This window comes from Phalacrocorax carbo, chromosome 4 (assembly GCF_963921805.1).
Source record: "Phalacrocorax carbo chromosome 4, bPhaCar2.1, whole genome shotgun sequence".
NCBI lineage: Eukaryota > Metazoa > Chordata > Aves > Suliformes > Phalacrocoracidae > Phalacrocorax > Phalacrocorax carbo.
The window spans coordinates 58,381,626-58,399,738 of record NC_087516.1 but is presented as its reverse complement, the minus strand read 5'-3'; the positions used below and the strand labels follow the sequence as shown (position 1 = coordinate 58,399,738).

General features: G+C 44.3%; 1 protein-coding gene across 1 annotated transcript; it reads left to right on the top strand.

The window, feature by feature from the left end:
* Window positions 1–2,073: 2,073 nt before the first annotated feature.
* Window positions 2,074–16,794, top strand: ETNPPL (ethanolamine-phosphate phospho-lyase). Its single transcript, XM_064450089.1, has 13 exons — window positions 2,074–2,472; window positions 4,235–4,353; window positions 4,512–4,671; window positions 5,550–5,624; window positions 7,379–7,472; window positions 8,468–8,584; window positions 10,340–10,422; window positions 10,944–11,169; window positions 12,036–12,190; window positions 12,972–13,061; window positions 13,274–13,404; window positions 14,264–14,331; window positions 15,184–16,794. Exons 1-13 carry the CDS (start codon window positions 2,417–2,419, stop codon window positions 15,313–15,315), a joined length of 1,506 nt encoding a protein of 501 aa, XP_064306159.1. The 5' UTR covers window positions 2,074–2,416; the 3' UTR covers window positions 15,316–16,794.
* The last annotated feature ends 1,319 nt before the right edge of the window (window positions 16,795–18,113 follow it).

Sequence of the window (18,113 nt, the reverse complement as noted above, 5' to 3'; positions counted from 1 at the left end):
ACTACTTCACCTACCACTCTGAGCTTTCCCAGTGAAGTTCAGGATTGCTTCAAGCACTTACTTACCTAGCTGTGAACAAACTTTCTTTTGCTAAACCTGGAACAAAAAGCCCTGATACAAACAGGGCTGGCTGCTGATGCATGCTTGTAAAGGAGTAGAAGCACAGTAGCTTGCATAGCCCTTAGATTTGTTTGTGGTCCAGGGTTCCTGTGCAAGCAAGACCAGGCAGGTCAGCATAAACAGCTGGAATTTTTCAAGCGTTAGTGTTTCCAGCAGTCCCAGGTGAGGGACAAGGCTGTGCTTGGCACCGGCAGAGGGCAGGCACCAGCTGGGTGCAGGAAAATCCTCTCTCCTGAAATGCCTTCGGACACGCAGACTGGCATGCCGCCGTTCACTGCCTGGGCTCTAGCCCTTCTTTACATTACTGTTACAAAGTGATTGCAATTAGGTCCAATATATAATGTGTACAACTTGAACGGCATCTACTCTATGCGAAATATCACTCCCCAGCTTTCAGAGACACGGCCAAGATGAAAAGCATTGCAGAGAGCATTCCTGACAGGCTCTAGCCTACGCTCGGTTTGGGTGTTAGCAGAACTAAATGCCTGCGCTCTTCTCGAGACCCATCAATGCATCTCGTCGCTGCCTGTACAATACTGCCCTAGCTGACAGCTTTGACAGCTCCCTCGTGTCTTTTAGGTCCATGCCTCCTTCTGCCCGGGCAAGGCACTGAAGACAGGCAGCTGCCGGTGCCTCCTACCACTTCTGCTACGTGCCCAATTTGTTGGTTGGTGAGGCAAGGTGTCCGACGGAGCAGGAATGTGAAAGCTGCTTCAAAATTAACGCTGCCTGAAGCAGCTCAAGAAAATGCCTAGAGGACAAGCAATGCTTGACTAAAGAAGCAGAAAGGTGGCTTACTGGCAGAGATACAAAAAAAATATAAAAAACAGGAGGTGTGTTTCTTCCATCTGCAAAATTTGGGATGACTTATTGGATACTGATCTAGAAAAGACAAGTACCATCAGCACAGGAAATCGTGTGGCTTTGCATATGCTGTCTGAAAAACTCTTCCAACCAGAGAGCTGCAGGTGGCACAGAGGAGCTGCAGATGGGGTAGCGGGGACGTGAGAACAGGTTTTGCTGCTGCCTGCCCATGCGGCTCAAGGAGCAGCCTCCAGCAAAGGAGAGCGTGCATCCGCGGCAGGGAGAGGGTAAAGCTGGGGTGCTCCAGCAGCCGCTTGGCTTGCCTGTTTCCAATGCAATGCCTCCTGACATCAGTTCTGCTGTTCTTCCCCGTGAAATCGTCCCCTCCTTTTCTGATGGGCTTCGATGTCCAATGGGATGGTTATCGGGGGTAACCATGAAGAAATGCCACTTTCAAGCAGACCACTTCCATATTGACACCGTGGTTAGAAAGGCATCATGTGACTACTTATACTTAGGTCCTGCCTACACTGAAAAAGGGTGTACCAATGCACCAGGGCTACAGCCCTACTCTACTTACATTTATAAAAACACAGCAAACCAATTTGCCCCGCTTTACAAGAAATATGGATCCTGGCTTTGATGGATGTATTCAAGTATATATGTCAGCGTACGCTTACGAACAGAGCCTGTGAGATAAGCAGCTGTGGCGGTCCTTGAATTATGACCCTAATTTTGATTAAATCAGCCACTTGGTGTCCGTCGTCCCCCCCCCCCCCCCGCCGAGGATGTCTGTAGCAGAAGTGCATTGACTACCAGCAAGACGGGCGAACGGCGAGCAAGCCGGGGCCGGGGGGGGCTGGGGGGCTGCCCGGCCCTCCCGCCACCCCTCGCAGCAAGTCGGTTGTTCTACAAGTTTGCGCTATTTTGCATCGTTAGAAAACTTCAAAGGCGCGGAGCGGGGGGGACCCTGGGCTGAGGCTCAGCTCCGCAGCGAACACGAGTCGCCCAGAGGGAAAAAAAAAAACCTGGCGCGGCGGGGGGGGGCGACGGGGCGACGGGACGGACGGGCTGTCCCCGCGGCGGGGCGGGCGGGGCGGGGGAGGAGGGGTTTGCGGGGACGGGCGCCGGCATAAGAGGCGGGGAGCCCCCTGTCGAGCCGTGCCGAGCCGCTCCGAGCCGTGCCGAGCCGAGCCGTGCCGTGCCGAGCCGTGCCGCTCCGAGCCGTGCCGCTCCGAGCCGTGCCGCTCCGAGCCGAGCCGAGCCGCTCCGAGCCGAGCCGAGCCGAGCCGTGCCGAGCCGAGCCGTGCCGCTCCGAGCCGCTCCGAGCCGAGCCGAGCCGAGCCGTGCCGAGCCGCTCCGAGCCGTGCCGCTCCGAGCCGTGCCGCTCCGAGCCGTGCCGCTCCGAGCCGAGCCGAGCCGCTCCGAGCCGAGCCGAGCCGAGCCGTGCCGAGCCGAGCCGAGTCCAGCCCAGCCCAGCCCAGCCGAGGGGATGGAGGAGCGCTACAGCAAGGCGGAGACCCTCGCCCTGCGGAGGAAGCACATCGGGTAGGGGCTGCGGCGGCGGGGCGGGGGGGGAGGAGGAGGAGGAGGAGAAGGTCTCCGGCGGCTGCAGCAGTCGTGTCCCTCGTCCACCCCCGCGGTGACGGCGGCCGGGGGCTGCCGGGGAAGGACGGGACCTGCCAGCCCTCCAGCTTGCCAAAGCTTTGGGCCACTTCATTAAAGCACAGCACGTCAAACGCTACTTCACTTTTTTTTTTAACATCAGCCAGCAACCAGAATGTGGTACCCAGGCGTACCTCTAAAATGCTGCTGTGCAGGGCTTTTTGTGAATAAACTGCACGCTCCTGAAAAAAAAAAAACCAAAACCCAAAACAAAAATCTCTGTTACATGAAGCTGAGGAGATTTCTTAAGTCGAGTCTAACTGGGGGGAGGCTGCCTGCAGCTGCGACCCGAGCAATAGTCCTGGCTGCGTGTGTATCTGATCCACTGTATTGCAATATTATACTATTTCCTCCTTCTTCAGTAGGTGTTGCCAAGTGAAAAATAAGTCCAGATTGTTAAAACCAGCACTGGCTATTTGCTGATTGCATCCTAAATGCATGGAACGTATGGAAAGCTCACCAAAGATTCATAAAAGTCGTGGCTTTGTAAAGCATGCACATAACACCTTTAGGGGCCAGCTCAATGTGAGGGACCCTTGCCTGTGCAAGATTGTCTGATTGGGCTGTGTTGAGTGAACAAAAAGAAACTCTCACAGAAAGGACTGACACCTAACAGAAGGAAAACCTGTAGTCAAGAAATGGCCAATGACGATGATGATGATGTGCGCTGCTTTTGACGTGTACCAGAGGAGTAGCCAAAGATGTCAGAAAAGATCTATGCAACAGGGCTAGAAACTATGAGAAAGTAATAGACTTCACTTTCTAGGGGTCACATTTGGGCTTTACAAGTTCATAATCTCAATGTATCTGACAATAGGGGTGTGTGAGCAGCACCGTCTGAGTTACCTGGAAACAACTGTGTTTATCTGAGGCCATATAAACAGCACTAAAAGTTCAGAAAACTTTCCTTCTGCTCAGTAATACTGTTCAAGATAACTACATAGCTGGCATGTTCTCCAAGGGGGGGGAAGGATGTTTAGAGAATACTTTGGATAATTATACGAGCAACCTGAGTTTTGCTGGAAGCCAGTGTGATATAGGTGCCTTTAAGAAGCCACTTTTAAAGATTTTATCCAAAGCAGTGAGGATGAGATACCAAGATTTTTAGGACCCATTCAGCACATCTGAAAATAAAGCCTGCGAGGCATTAGTGTTTTGTTCTTCAATGTGACCTCTATACAGTACAGTCATCCATTGCGTAATGTATTTTTGGCGGTAGTATGAAACAATGCTTAACAAATTTATTTTATTCCGAGCAAGTTAATTGCTCATACATGTTTGTAAGGCATGTAAACAAACAGAGCTACAGCCTAGAAACGCAGCAGGAAATATATGCGTATATGTATATAGAAGGACCTGGCATGACTTTGCAGTCACTGTGCTTGTGTGAAGCTGCTTGCAGAGCCATGCTTTTAAAATGCCCTTATTAAAGACCTCTTTCTATTCCCACTGTCCCTGGGCAGGTACATGGTGGACGTTTTTGATTTCAGCAAGAGTCTGGCTTGACCACCATCTGCACCACTCTCAAGCTTTTTGCAGAGGGAGGCAGTTGCCTCCAGAGCCGCAAAAGATCAACCCCCTTAAAAGTCAGAGGGTGAGAGCTGAGAAAACTAAAATGGTATTATTTTATACTTCATTTTTTTAGGCCTTCCTGCAAAATTTTCTTTGACAAGGACCCTCTGAAGATAGTGCGTGCTCAGGGCCAATATATGTTTGATGAGAAAGGAGAAAAATACTTAGACTGTATCAACAATGTTGCACATGGTAAGCGGTTTAACTTGTAAGACTACTTCTATTCCTTCATTTCTAATACGGATCAAAACGTACTTGTTCCAAGTGATGATGTTCACATTCCTGCTCTGTCCTTGCGTGGTTCAACAACTGACTGCTTGCTAGTAATAACTAATTATTTTCTTCTCTAGTTGGCCACAGTCATCCACACGTGATAAAGGCTGCAACAAAACAGATGGAACTGCTGAACACAAATTCCCGGTTCCTGCATGACAACCTTGTTCAGTACGCGCAGCGTCTTACAGCCACCCTGCCCGAGAAACTCTCTGTTTGCTATTTTGTTAACTCTGGGTATGTCCGAATATTTTTTTTTTACATGATGACTGTTTTGCTCCCGCTTGAGATGGACATTCAGAACAGCTCGGTCTAGATTTTACTAAGTAGGACTTAGTAATAAACAACAGAAATATTTCCAGTACTGATCGAAGGACCTTTCCTATTTGCAGCTGTCATATTTAGTGTGATGGCTCAGCGCAGAAGAGCCAAAACATGAAACTGGTTTGCTGAATGCTGCGCAAAAGAAGGGGGGGAAAAAGCAAGAAAAGCAAATTAGACTGAAAATTGGTGAACATTATGGCCAGATCAGTGCATGCTACCTGTCAATTGACCCATGACCTTGAAAATGAGTAGCCTTCTTCAGGGACTCCGTTTAGTCTGTGACCACTTACGTTGCCAGAACAGACAACCTGCAGGGACTTGTGAGCAGAGGGGCTGCTACGGGTTAGGCTGGAAGTCTGAGGCTTCATCCAGGGAGCAGATTTGCTTTCTCTGCTTCCTGATGGTGCAGGCAGCGGGCAGGACAGAGCCGTTGTGGAGGCCGGGAGGTGGGGCTGGCATGCTGTTGCTTTTCGAGGGTTTGCGGCTGCACTGCGCGCTCAGCTTCAAAGCAGTTTCATTTGTACCAAGAGGAGGTAAATGTCTACAAGTAAACTGGGGGAGGGAAAGAAAGCATCTCTTTGTTTGCTATTTGTATGTACAAAGAGCTGTTTTTTCTTTGCCCTCTTACATGGCATTTAGTCTCAACCTTAGCATTGTAATCTGTATAGTAACAGAGCCTGCTGTGTTGATTTATTATACTCATGAGTGCGTTCCTCCTCTTCTGTGTCAGAATACCATTTTAATTGGAAGCATTTCCTTACTATTTGGTGGCTGTGTCTGTTATTACGCAGGTCTGAAGCAAATGATCTTGCTTTACGACTGTCTCGGCAGTACCGTGGGCACCAAGATGTGATCACCCTTGAAAAGTAAGTACATAGAGTTTAGAGTAGCTTATGTGAACGCAGCCAGCAACTCCTGCCATTACTTCAAAAGTGGCTTTGCAGCAACCCCCTGCTGTTTGTACTCCACTGCCCGCTGAAAGAAAAGCCTTGTTGCTTTCATAATAGAACCAGTCAGGAAATCCCTTTTCTACGTTTGGATAAACCAAGTTTTGAAGATCTCTGAAAAATAAGCTTGTCGGTCACCCCAGAAGGTCAATCACCTGTTACAGGGCACATCCCACAGACACTCCCAAAGCAATTCAGACCAGAGACTTGAATGTTGGTTTTCAACATCAATGAGTGGTCTGGCCACTGGGCTGCTCTGGAAAAGGGCATTCTGTTTGTCACGCTTTGCTGGACATGTCTCTTTTTGTACACATAAACATTCAGTGGTCAAGAAGAAAGGTCCTGTAGCTCTGCAACAGTGTCGCACTGATGCTCAGCTCTCCTCCAGTGAACACAAGTGCACACACAAAACCAAAATCAGGAGACACCGAGAGGGCTGTCATCCATGGGGAAGGTGGCTGACTATGCCTCTGGGTTTCCCTAGCCTAGATGCAACTGTAGGGCTGGTTATGCTGCTGTAGGGCTGGATCTTCTTCATAGGTTGTGATTAGAAAGTCTGGCCAGAGCAACTGCAAGAGCACATGTCTCTGTCTGAATGACACAGTGCTTGACTCAGCTGTGCTCAGAAACCTCCTTAACGCACGTGGCCAAGATTTGGAACCACTCAGAGTAGCTTCCATTAAGAGAGGCTGAGGATGGAGCCTCTGTCACTGTTTCACTGCAATGTCTTGTCTTCCTGAACACATAGGGTATTTCTTTGCCCAGGTCCCAAGGCTCTGTAGGCTTTTGCCATAGGTACCATCCCAGTCAGGGTGGGCTTTCTGTCCTTTCTTTGTGTCCTTTGGCAGATTTTGCTGACTGGCTAGTAGAAAGGTCTAAAGAAGACAAAGGAGTTCAAAAACATCCTCGCTACCCGATGTGTGTGCTACTCTGAGATTGTGACACGTCTTTGATTTGGTTTGAGATTCCCTTTGCTTCATGTTTATGGCTGAACTAAAAGGTTTATTCCCTGAGTGAAGCTGCTACATGCTTTAGGTTCAGAAGGCTCTGTTTCCTCATTTCTAAATCAAACTGGCCTCAGCAGTAACCAGCTTTAGCATGCTCTGCAATATAAAGCTTTTATATTCAAACGCTATTCATCCTTATCCTGAATGTGGCTTCAGCCAAACAGTGCAGCCTGTACGGCCTTCAGGGCAGGTAGCGGTGTGCTGCTGCATAAGACCCTCACCGTCCGATGCAATGCACACTCTTGAGAGTCTTTGCAATGGTTTGGGGTCTAGCTTGCAAAGCTCGGGTTGGCCAGAGCGGGTTCCACAGGTTGGAAATGAGGGAGCTGGAGCCACCCTTCATCTGCTAGGTAAGGCTGCTAGGGCAGCCACCTTAGAGGTGGTGCAGTCCAGAGGACATCATATTGGTGTCTCCCCATGCTGGCACTTGATTTTGTCTAAGAAGAAAAACCTCCTGGTTCCAGTCTTGCAAGTGAATTAAAGTCAACAGCAATTTCACGTTGCCTTTGAGAGAAAGACTGAGTAAATTAAATCAAGATCCCTTCACAAACAGTGCTACTGTCTTGCAGATAGTCGCTTATTCTGGATTATTTATGGGCACAGTTGTAAATTTAGCTCTTCTATACATTTGGTGAAAAGTGACTTCGATATTTAACACTCATGCAGTGCATACCATGGCCATGTTACATCTCTGATTGACATCAGTCCCTATAAATTTAATCAGCTGGGAAAGGACAGCAAGAAGGAGTTTGTGCATGTGGTAAGTGTGGTTTTTTGCTTTTGTCATTTTTATGCCTGTTAATGCAGCATATTGAATTACCCGCTTGTGGTGTAAATATACTTTCATTCTGTTTTGCTGATGCTAGAGTGCATATACTTGGCTGTTTGTCAGTGGATTAAATACAGCAAAATTGTTTGCTTTTGGATTTCTGAGACGGCATTCAGCTGTGAGGCTGATTTCCTTCGTAGTGCTACAAGTTTCCTGAGTCACTGCACTGTGTAGTTACACAGGTTGAAGAAATTAGCCAGTATCTGTTGTGTTGGTTTGGCTAAAGATACACAGGACTTCTGAGTCTACTTCCAAAAATTGGAAAGGCAGACCCCACAAGTTCACACAGATCTGGGTACAGAGCTCATGGGTGTTCAACTGAGCGGAATATGGTTTGATTTTCAGCCTGAACTTGTATGTCTTACAAAGAAAAAAGTAATTCTCAGCCCAGAGATGTACACCAAGCAGGCCTTTCTTATCTAGACCTCCTTGCGCTAACCACGCTGCCGAAGTAGTATCTGCCTTTTTATACCACTTACTTTCTCTGATTTACTGAACCTCTCCCAACATTGTTTGTAGCAGCTCAAAGGTCAGATTCATACCATGATTAAGATGCTGGAAGGGAAGTGACAGACTGGAAAGCCCCATTCGCCAGTTGCAGAAATGGATCTTTCTGCAAGAATCTGAAATAAGATGATAATGAGGACTCAGTATTGTGTCTTGGGGGAGAGGAGGGACAGTCGTGAAAGGTGGATGAGGTAGATGATGGTTCTTTCAACAGTTGAGTCCAGTAATGTTGAACATATCACAGGCATGGCTTGCGCTTAAGCTCCTGTAAGCGTTTTTGCAATTCCATGCAGAAATTCAGGCTGTACTAACTCCTATTATCTGTCTGTGTGGAAAGACACAACCACAGATCAATAGAAAAGAAAGTAAATATTTCATAGAAGGATGGGCTTAAAAAAGAAAATAATTGGTCTTTTCAGGCTCCTTCTCCAGATGTCTACAGAGGGAAATACAGGGAAGACCACCCAGATCCAGCAAGTGCTTATGCTGAAGAGGTGAAAAAGATTATTGAAGAAACACAGAAGAACGGACGCAAGGTGTGTGCTTTGTGCTCTAGAAATGCTGAGGCTTCATCTAATAAGTGTGGCATGGGGGCATGAAACAGGCAACTAAGGTCATGTTTCTTTACTCAGTTTGTCTTTCTTCCCCCTGCCCTTCATTTTTCTATGGTGGATTCTGTGTTTAATATGGTCCATTTTTCTACCTGATGCTTTTATCATAATTTTTCCATGCATCAATGAAAGGATCAATAATACAGCTGTAAATAAGCAGATACAACCAAAGAAGTTTAATTTCCTATTTTATGCATCAAATCACTAGATTGTGAATATCTTAGGGCAAGCTTTGAGGTTAGCTGAGAAACTACATCACAAATTCCACCAAAGATATAGAAAAGTCTCCAGGATGTGGAGAAAATATGCTAGATAAAATCTGGATACTACATTTCTAAGTCTAGTAGCTGAAGATAATTTTGGAGTTATCTAAAAAGGTGAAGCTTTCAATCGCATACAGTATGACGTTGATAAAAACAGACAGGTTCTGAGCAGGTTTACCTAGAACATGTGTTAATGTTTTGTGTGATGGCGTTAGCATTTTGAGACATGTAGGGCTTGATCCAAATCCCACTGAAGTCACAGAAGACTTCAGTGGAGTTTGGAACATGTTCCCTTCTAGTCCAATGGACTTAACATCACTCTTCTTTTAGTTTCTTCATCAACTTTTTTTTATTCTCTACTAACGGATAGTTTTCTTTTTTCTTCCCTTTTTTCCTTTCTTTTGCATATTTCTTAGGTTTTGGTGACATAGACCTGTGGCAGGACAAGTTGTGCTAAAGGCTAAGCCTCACATGCTATGGGAAGCTTCGTACTCTTTCGCCGTAGCATGCTTCTTCAAATATAGTGTATGGTTCTTTACACGTTACTGCTCGGCCTTGTTTCCAGGAAGACTGCACCAGCCCAGGGAGACCTCTTGATGCTCAGGGAGGGGTTCAAAGTGGTGTGGGGATGCAAGCCCTTAAATAGCAGACTTATGCTGAGACTTTGGGGTAATATCGTATCTCTGCTGCATAGACCTCTGCTGCTGACAAGAAACGAATTTTGATGTTCTGGTGTATCTGATCCACTGCTCTTACCCTTCCTGACTTGAAATAACTTTCTTTTTCATTCCTAGCAACTGGAATTACTTCACCTGTAGAATTTTTCTCCTCTTTTGTCAAGAGCTTCCTGCTGACATTTTACTTGTGTAGTTATTTGCATTAGGCAGGGGTGCCCAAAGCATAGCCTCAGGTCATCTTACAGTTCAGCTTCTACCCACCTCTGCCTGGTGTTCAGAATTAAACAAAAAAGCTGACCACCACGAACACCCGTTGCTGCAGAGCCTCGGCATTAAGCAGGTTTCATTAGCCGCTTGGGGAAAATGGCAAATGCTGTTGTGAGGTCTCCTGCAAATTGAAATTTCTAAATAAATTTATGGAGCACCCAGGAGCCTCAGCCAACATCCACTGACACCAGTAAGTGTCTTCCAGTTCAACAGCTGTAGGACTAGAGCATAAGGGAGGTCCTTGTATTCCCATCAGGTTGCAAAGGTGGCCCTGGCTACTGCAAATTTGGGCACCCCGGATTACAAAACGAATAAATTCTTTAGCCATAGCTGTTCTTAAGAGCCCTCAGTTGTCCAACCCACTGCGCGATTAAATTAAAGCACACATTTAAGCGTTTATTTCTAGACTGTTAGATATTTGTGCAAAGACCAAGCAGATGAACACAGCTCTCATCTGAGTTTGTTTTTTGTAGATTGCTGCCTTCATAGCCGAATCCATGCAGAGCTGTGGAGGCCAAATAATTCCACCTGTGGGCTATTTCCAGAAAGTGGCAGAGTACGTACATTGCTTCAAAAGGGCGTAACTGGTAAATTAACCAAAGAAGCAGGTTTTTCACTATAGGCTTATCCAATCAATTCAGCTATAACACTCTCTTGTTCTTGGCTGTGGTTCCTCTGTACTTTTCGAAGAGTATGATTCCATTTCTATTTTTTATGGAACATCAGCTGACTGATTGTTTTTAGGTGGATAATTGTTTTCACTTTTCTATCTTTAATCCTCAGACCATAAGTTAATGGAAGATGAAGTTGAACCATCATAGATATAAGTCTACAGTACCGTTAAAGTACCCCTATTTTGCATCAAAATATCAGGTGTTTTTTTCTTAACATTTAGCAAACTAAAAAGTTTATCAATTTAAATAGCTGTAGCTGTGTTTCAGCAGCCACGTTCTTTCTTTTTTTCCTAAGCTGGTTTCACACAGAGAATTTCAGTAATACAAACTCCCTTGTCCTAGATTGCCTACCTGAGATGTGCACGGCAGCACTAGTCATTCAAGCTATTCTGTTTGTTTTCAGGTACGTGCGCGCAGCAGGTGGAGTATTCATAGCTGATGAGGTCCAGGTTGGCTTTGGCAGAGTTGGGAAGCATTTCTGGGCATTCCAGCTGCAAGGCGAAGACTTTGTGCCTGACATTGTCACCATGGGAAAGCCCATTGGCAATGGCCACCCTATGTCTTGTGTGGTCACAACAAGGGAAATTGCTGAAAGTGTTGGTGCCTCCGGACTGGAGTATTTTAATACAGTAAGTTCGTAGGTGGAGGTTTGCCTTTTTTAGTTCTGGTCTGCATTTAGAAGTTAGAAGTTGTTCAGGTGGTTCAGCTAATATCTGCATCCACCACTGCATCACATTACTAAGAGCACGAGTCAACCACAGTCTAATAGCTAAAAGGAAGTGGAGAGGCTTTGAAATACACGCTGTACCAAGTGGTATATCTTAATATATGGACCAGCACTAGCCAGTCATGCCAGCTTATATCCATACAGATAAATTCTTCCTTACTTCTCTCTCCCTCCTCTGAAATGTTGACCATGTAAAATTCCATTCTCTGGGAGCGGCTCTGTGCTAGTGGGGCTCATGGCTTGGCAGACCTTGCTCTGCAGTTGTCACCTAACAAAACAGTGACCCTTTACCGGAAACATTTGATCTGTGTGCATACGACAGAGGAGCAGCTTTCTTCTTGTTTACTGAGTCTTCTTTCTGGTCTTGTGAGGGAGCCTTATTCCCAGCTACCATCAGTCCCGTGGCTCTCAATGGAGTGTATATCCTCCAGTTCAAGAAATACCAGATCTATCACTCACTGCTCTTTACAGGAGCATTTTGCCTGTACATGCAATTATCAAACTGTGAGAGCAGCTTGAACTCTTCAGCTGTGAAATCTTCAAATTACTGAAACCCAAAGTGGAGGAAGAGGGAGGCCCTCCTTGGGCCTCTTACACTGCCCAAAGTGTGGGGGACAGTGCTCCACAAGCCTGCACAGCACAAAATCCCCACCTCTTCAAGATTTCCTCAGGAGATGCCAAGCATGAGAGGGCAAGTGAAAACTATATGGATAGAAGCAGATGAATGTTTCTGACAGGTTTTGTTTCCCTATTTGTCTTTACTGTCAGTTTGGAGGCAATCCAGTGTCTTGTGCTATTGGTTTGGCTGTGCTGGAGGTAATAGAAAAAGAGGATCTTCAAGGAAATGCTGCACGTGTAGGAAATTATCTCCTGGAATTGCTGGCTGAGCAAAAGGAGAAACATCCTTTAGTGGGAGATATCAGGTGGGTGCCTTACAGCAATGTCAGAGAAGAAAAAATAAAACTGTGCTAGAAAAATGAACAAGTTTGGGGTGAGGGGAGCACAGAAACATTACATCAGGATTATGCTACACCTCTTTTATAAAATGGACTACCCAAAATTGATAGTGTAAGGCAATATATTTTTCAAAAAAGTTGTCCATCCGTCTGCTTAGTTAATTATAAGTGTAGCCAGTAGAAAAGCTCTGGGAGAGAGTAGGAGAAAGAGCTATCCGTGAACAATAGCCCAGTTGTCAGTGCATTGTTGGGATGATGGAGACCTTGTTCAAATCTCTGGTCCATTTCATCTGGAGATGTTAGTGTGGGTTTTCCTTATCTCATGTTACCACCATGATAACTGCCTTCAGGTTTTTTCAGGGGATGGTTTAGGTTGTGAGGTTTTTTTTAGTTTTGGTTTTGTTTGGTTTTGGTTATTTGTCTTCCGCAGCTCCCTGGCTTGAGGTTTGCGGGACAAGAGAGAAAGAAAATGATTCTATTATTCTTAACTGGGCAATCAGCCTTAATGAGCCAGCTGAATTTATTTATCCAGAAATATCTGTTATCCCACTTGATCATCTGAAGTAGCCAGTGCCAAAAGACAACCAAAGATAAAGTCTCCTCTCTTTCCTGCTTTCCTGCTCCTGCTCCGCTTGCGCCCCAGGGAAGGGAATTGCAGTTGTTAGAAACAGGTTTTGCATTTGCAGCAGAAGGCTTGGGTTACTGACGCTGGATTTCACTTGTCTGTATTTATTTTTCTCTGCTCCAGGGGTGTTGGATTGTTTGTTGGAGTGGATCTGGTGAAAGATCAACAAAAGCGAACGCCAGCCACAGCTGAAGCCCTTCACCTGATTTACAAGTAACTGGTTTTTTAAAGACTATGTGCAGTGATCAAACCCTCTTAATATTCCCCAACAATTACTCATTAATGTCAGTTTAAATTTGTGTAGCTTTTGATAGCATAGTACTAGAAAAATAAAAGTTTCAAAATCTAACTCAGCCAGAAGGGTCTGGCAGGACAAAATATAGTTTTATACCAGTGTCTAACACAGATGTTTCCTCTTCCCACAGGCTGAAAGAGCATCAAATCCTTCTTAGTGCAGACGGACCCCACAGAAATATACTAAAATTTAAACCACCAATGTGTTTCACAATGGAAGATGCAAAACGTGTAGTGGAGATAATTGATGCACTTCTGACAGGTATGTGTGCTTTAGTGCTCAAAGGAACACTCTTTGTTCATTTCCAGATGACCCGTTAGAAACACCAGCCTCCATAATCCAGGCCATTACATGTAAGGGAAAGTAAACAATTACCTTTCTTACCACTTGTCCAAACTGCTGTTCTTAATGCCAATTACTATAAATAAATAAATAAAAAGTCCCATACATACTTCATCCAAGCTTTTAGGCAAAATCCTGCTTTTGATCCTTTCTCTTGCAGACTCAGTGTTACTACTCATTTCTGGTCATATATGCTATACGTTAAGAAGCAGATATATTAATTCAGCACAGACCTGAACACGCTCCCGAAACACTGGTGAAACTTTCCATAATGTGCTCTACTTTTTTTTTTTTAACTGGAGTACTGGAACATGATTGTCTCACTCAAATTTAGCCTGAAAGTTTTCAGGCTTTACTTACCTTCTACCTGGGGACCAATCCTGGGGAAAATAACACCAGGTATACTGTTAGCGTAAGGACTCTCCAAGCCCATTCTACACTGAACGTTCCCATCTCCTGAGATTATAACAAACGAAGTTAGATTAGCACGAAGCTGCTGGGCAAAGGCAAAATTCAGCTCTGAAAGGTCTATCTGAACCCCCATGCTACAGTCAAGCTGCTGATTTTGTTCTTTTTTCTAAACACCCCCAAGCTACACAGTCCTGATACATTAATCACATTGCCTCAGAAAAATGTTTTAGGAGGTAATCATCATTCTTCAGTTATTCTTCTGTCTGGAAGAATAACTGATTAGGTATTTTTTACTTCAGTCAGCTGATAAATTGACTGTATGCTTAGTTACTCCTGGTTCTTTTTAATTTAATTTTTTTTTTTTTAGAAATGGAAGAGGCAACTGGAATGAAGATAGAAAATAATGCATCTACAAACGCACAGTGTAAAAGAAAAGTAAGTTCTGAATTTCTTTTAACTATTATTCAGATCGGTGTTTGGCAAGGCAAGTATAAATTACTTTGGTAGAGCACACCTTCATTTTTGGTGGTGTGAGTGGTTCTGTGCTTGGAAACTGAGCTCAGAACATAACCCGCTACTAGAAACCTGAGATGATTCTGTTACTGGGGCAAATCTAAAAAAGAGCTGAGTAATACAGACCTGCAATGAGAAACATGTTATAGACAAGCCCCTCTCCTCTGCCTTGTGTTCATACAAGACCAACGAGACTTTGGCTGCCCAAAATTGTGAGCTCAGCAGCCAACAATTTTACTATTTCTAGGTATTGCATGTTACTGATGCATATTTGACTTTCTAAGCAAGGCTTCAGCCTGGAAGGTGTCCAAGTTTTCAGAGACTTCCAGGATTTCGTTTCTACCATAGCTCTTGGAGTATGAATGGCTGACATGCATCCAGATTAAGACTTCTTAAATTGCAGCCCCAGCTTTACATAAATTGTGTATAATTTCTCACACCCTTAAAAACAAATCACCCACTGTCTTATAGGAAAGCTTGCTGATCTGTCCCTTGGTGAGTTTTCTGGTGATGCTGCGAATGGTGGGAAGGCAATAGCTCAGTAATTAAGGCAGAGACCCTGTGGGTTATTGGCTATCTAGATTATGCTAGATTTGTGGTGCAAGCCTCCTCTTACAGACGTTTGTACACATTCAGTTCAGTTTCTTTCAAAGCTAAGAAATTGTGCCACTAGAAGAGGAGAGTCAGGCAGAGCTACATAATACGAATCAAGTCCAGCGGCTGCCTGTTGGAAGACATGCACGTGCCTTCACTGACATTTCATTTCTGTTTCAGACAACTGAAGGGAGTTCTCAATCAGAAGGTGCAAATGAAAGCATCAGCCATATGAATGGAGCTGCCTGCAGACAAGAAAATGGGCTTTATTCTAAAAAGTGCTCAGTGGCAAGTAGAAGAATAAGAACATAAAGAGGGAAAGTTTCCTCATTCTGTTTGATTTTGTGTCTGGCTTGCTTTTGCGATGAAGACCGCTATAGTCTGACTCCTAGAATCTGTTTGAAGCCTAGTCCTGCCTTCCATAAACTGTCTGAATTCCTGTTAGCTTCAGTAGGAGTTTAAAATACCTTTGCAGATACATGAGAACTGCACCATGTGGCTCAAAATCTAGATGTGACAGACCAGGCAAGTGATACACAAATACCTTGGTACTAATTGCAGGCTTGACATAGGTGCACAAACTCAGTGAAATCTGTGGATTTACCAGTATTACACAGAATCTTAATTGCTTAACCACCGTACAAGCAAATGCCAATCCTATTAAGTTTAAAATTATATGCTTAATGTGCTATTTTTATAATATTTTAAATTTCAATATATAATATTGAGATGTTAATTGCTTTCCATGTTTTAATGGCTAAATTCACAAAACAGTGCTTGAGAGAGAATCATTATTATCTTCCAGTGTAACTTAGGTCCTATGGACCGTATTCCCAGCTGATGTAAATTGGTGCAGCCTTGTTAATGTCAATGTTGCTCTACCAAGAGTCTACCACTGTGTGTGTAGAGACGTGATGTTTATGCAGGGCATTCTCACTCTATGCTCAAAGAAAATGAAGAATCTGGATCCTAATTTTCTATAGATAAAGCAGCTTTTATAGATAACTATTTATAAAGGGTAAGATTTTATGATTTTTTTTCCAAAATTTATGTATTGAACCCTCTCAGTCCAAAAAAATATGCAAGTAAAGTGTATATCATTTCAGACACACTGATTGATTGAATTTAACCTGAGGGTCTCTCAAAATGGGGTTCCCAGGAACAGCCCAGCTTGCGTTCCCATGGATTTCAGTTGTTTTGACAGTCATGGGAATTACTGCCTGATCCTGTTGTAGCAGTGCTGTTACTTTTTGTCAGTGGTGATGAAGAGTTGCATACCAGTTGCATGGGATCCTGACACATAAAGGGCTATGCTAACATTTGATAGATTACTAAAATGAGAGGACCACTGCATAAAACATGCACGCAATCCCTTTGCAGCCACTGCCTATCTGCTGCGGCTACGCTAGCCTAAACTGCGTTCTTGTCAGTGTTAAATTTCAATGAGAGTGCTCAAGCCCTGCTTCTCTTTTTTAATACATGCACAACTCCATGCTATGGAAGACACTGAGGGCTTTACAAGTGGTTCGTACTTCAGAAAAAATAAAGACAAAATGTATTTCCTCTTCAATCTTAATACCCTAAGTTCTGCTGATATGTAATTGCTGCTAATGACCCTACTGATATGACTGAAAATTGAGCACCTTATCTAATTTCATGTTTTCCACAATTAGCTATATTAATACTGATGTTTCCAGTGTAACGTCTTCCAACATCCTCAAGCTGGCTTATTTTCTGTTTCATGGTCCTTGAATAGGTCTTCCATAAAAATAAATCTCTTATTTGTAATTATGATGTCTTCCACAAAGAGGTTTTCTTTTTAGTTTCAATTTTCAGTAACACCTATTTGATGAGGGAAGTAACTTCAGTTTTGGCTGGGGGTTGTCTCCATGCTGAAGCAGATCTGGCTAGGCTGTGTTTCCCTGAGGCCCTACACGGCCCTCAGCTGTTGGCAGATCTTACCCTCCCAGCTAGATGTTACCTCAGCTGCCAGAATTCTGCCCCTGCTAACCCTGCACCAGGAAGGGTACCACAGGTCTTCTCCTACATGAAAATACACAAAGACTTAAGTCAACCTAATTTGGTGTGTGTCCAAAGGCATGGTGTAGGTCACTGACATATAGAGTGGGGGTACTTCCATTATACCTCACCCACCACATGCAGCACCAGCAGCATGCGCTTCCCAGCAAGCAAATGCTTGTGTGATTTATTGGAAGGGTTGAGCTCAAAGGCACACAGCCCACCAGTCTATACTATGGCACTGACTGTTGTGGCAGGTTGTTAATATTTAATTTTCAAAAGCATATCAACCAGAAAAAAAAAATCCAAATAGCCTAAATCTGGGAGGAGGTGAAGATTACAACTGCATAAACACGAGGGACCCATGCCCCCCCACCTGTATCTTGCTTCTGCACATGCTTGAAATACATGGAACAAACACTGCTCCAATTTATTAGTGTTTTTCACCCAGTTTCTGCTCCACAAGTCAGAAAACTTCCTACATTATGCAAGATGCAAATTACCTAGAACAATTGTGTCTTCTATTTTCTTTAAACAAGAGAGGTTATCACTTCCACGATACACACTGAAAAAAGCCACTATCACTTAAATGGAGGAACCAATACAACTGTTACCAGGAGTTGAGCTGGACCTACTGGAATTACTATTACTTTATCATTGTTAATGTTCCTACAGTATCTCGGATTCTACCCAGAAGATTATACACAATCCCTACTGTGAAAGGCTTACTGATTAGAAGAGACTGACTAAAGGATGGGAGAGTGGAAGCAGAAATAATTAAGACTAAACACAGAGAGAGCAATTCCAGTCAGCTGAACTGATGAAATATATTCCCTCCACTGAACAGGCAAGGCTTTTTTCCCCTTTCTAACGCTGTTTCCCTTTTTCTTCTTTCCACCTCTCCTGTCCTAGCCGTTCAATTCCTGGTTTTAGCCATATGGTCCATACCCTAGCCCTTACATTCATCAGACACCTCCGTAAGCCAGTTCAACTCACTTGCAGAAAAAAAATAAGACCAGGCTTTTTTCCTTATCAGTTTTCTGCAAGACTAATGAACGTGGAGGAGGCCTGAACCTGCACAGCACATGCAG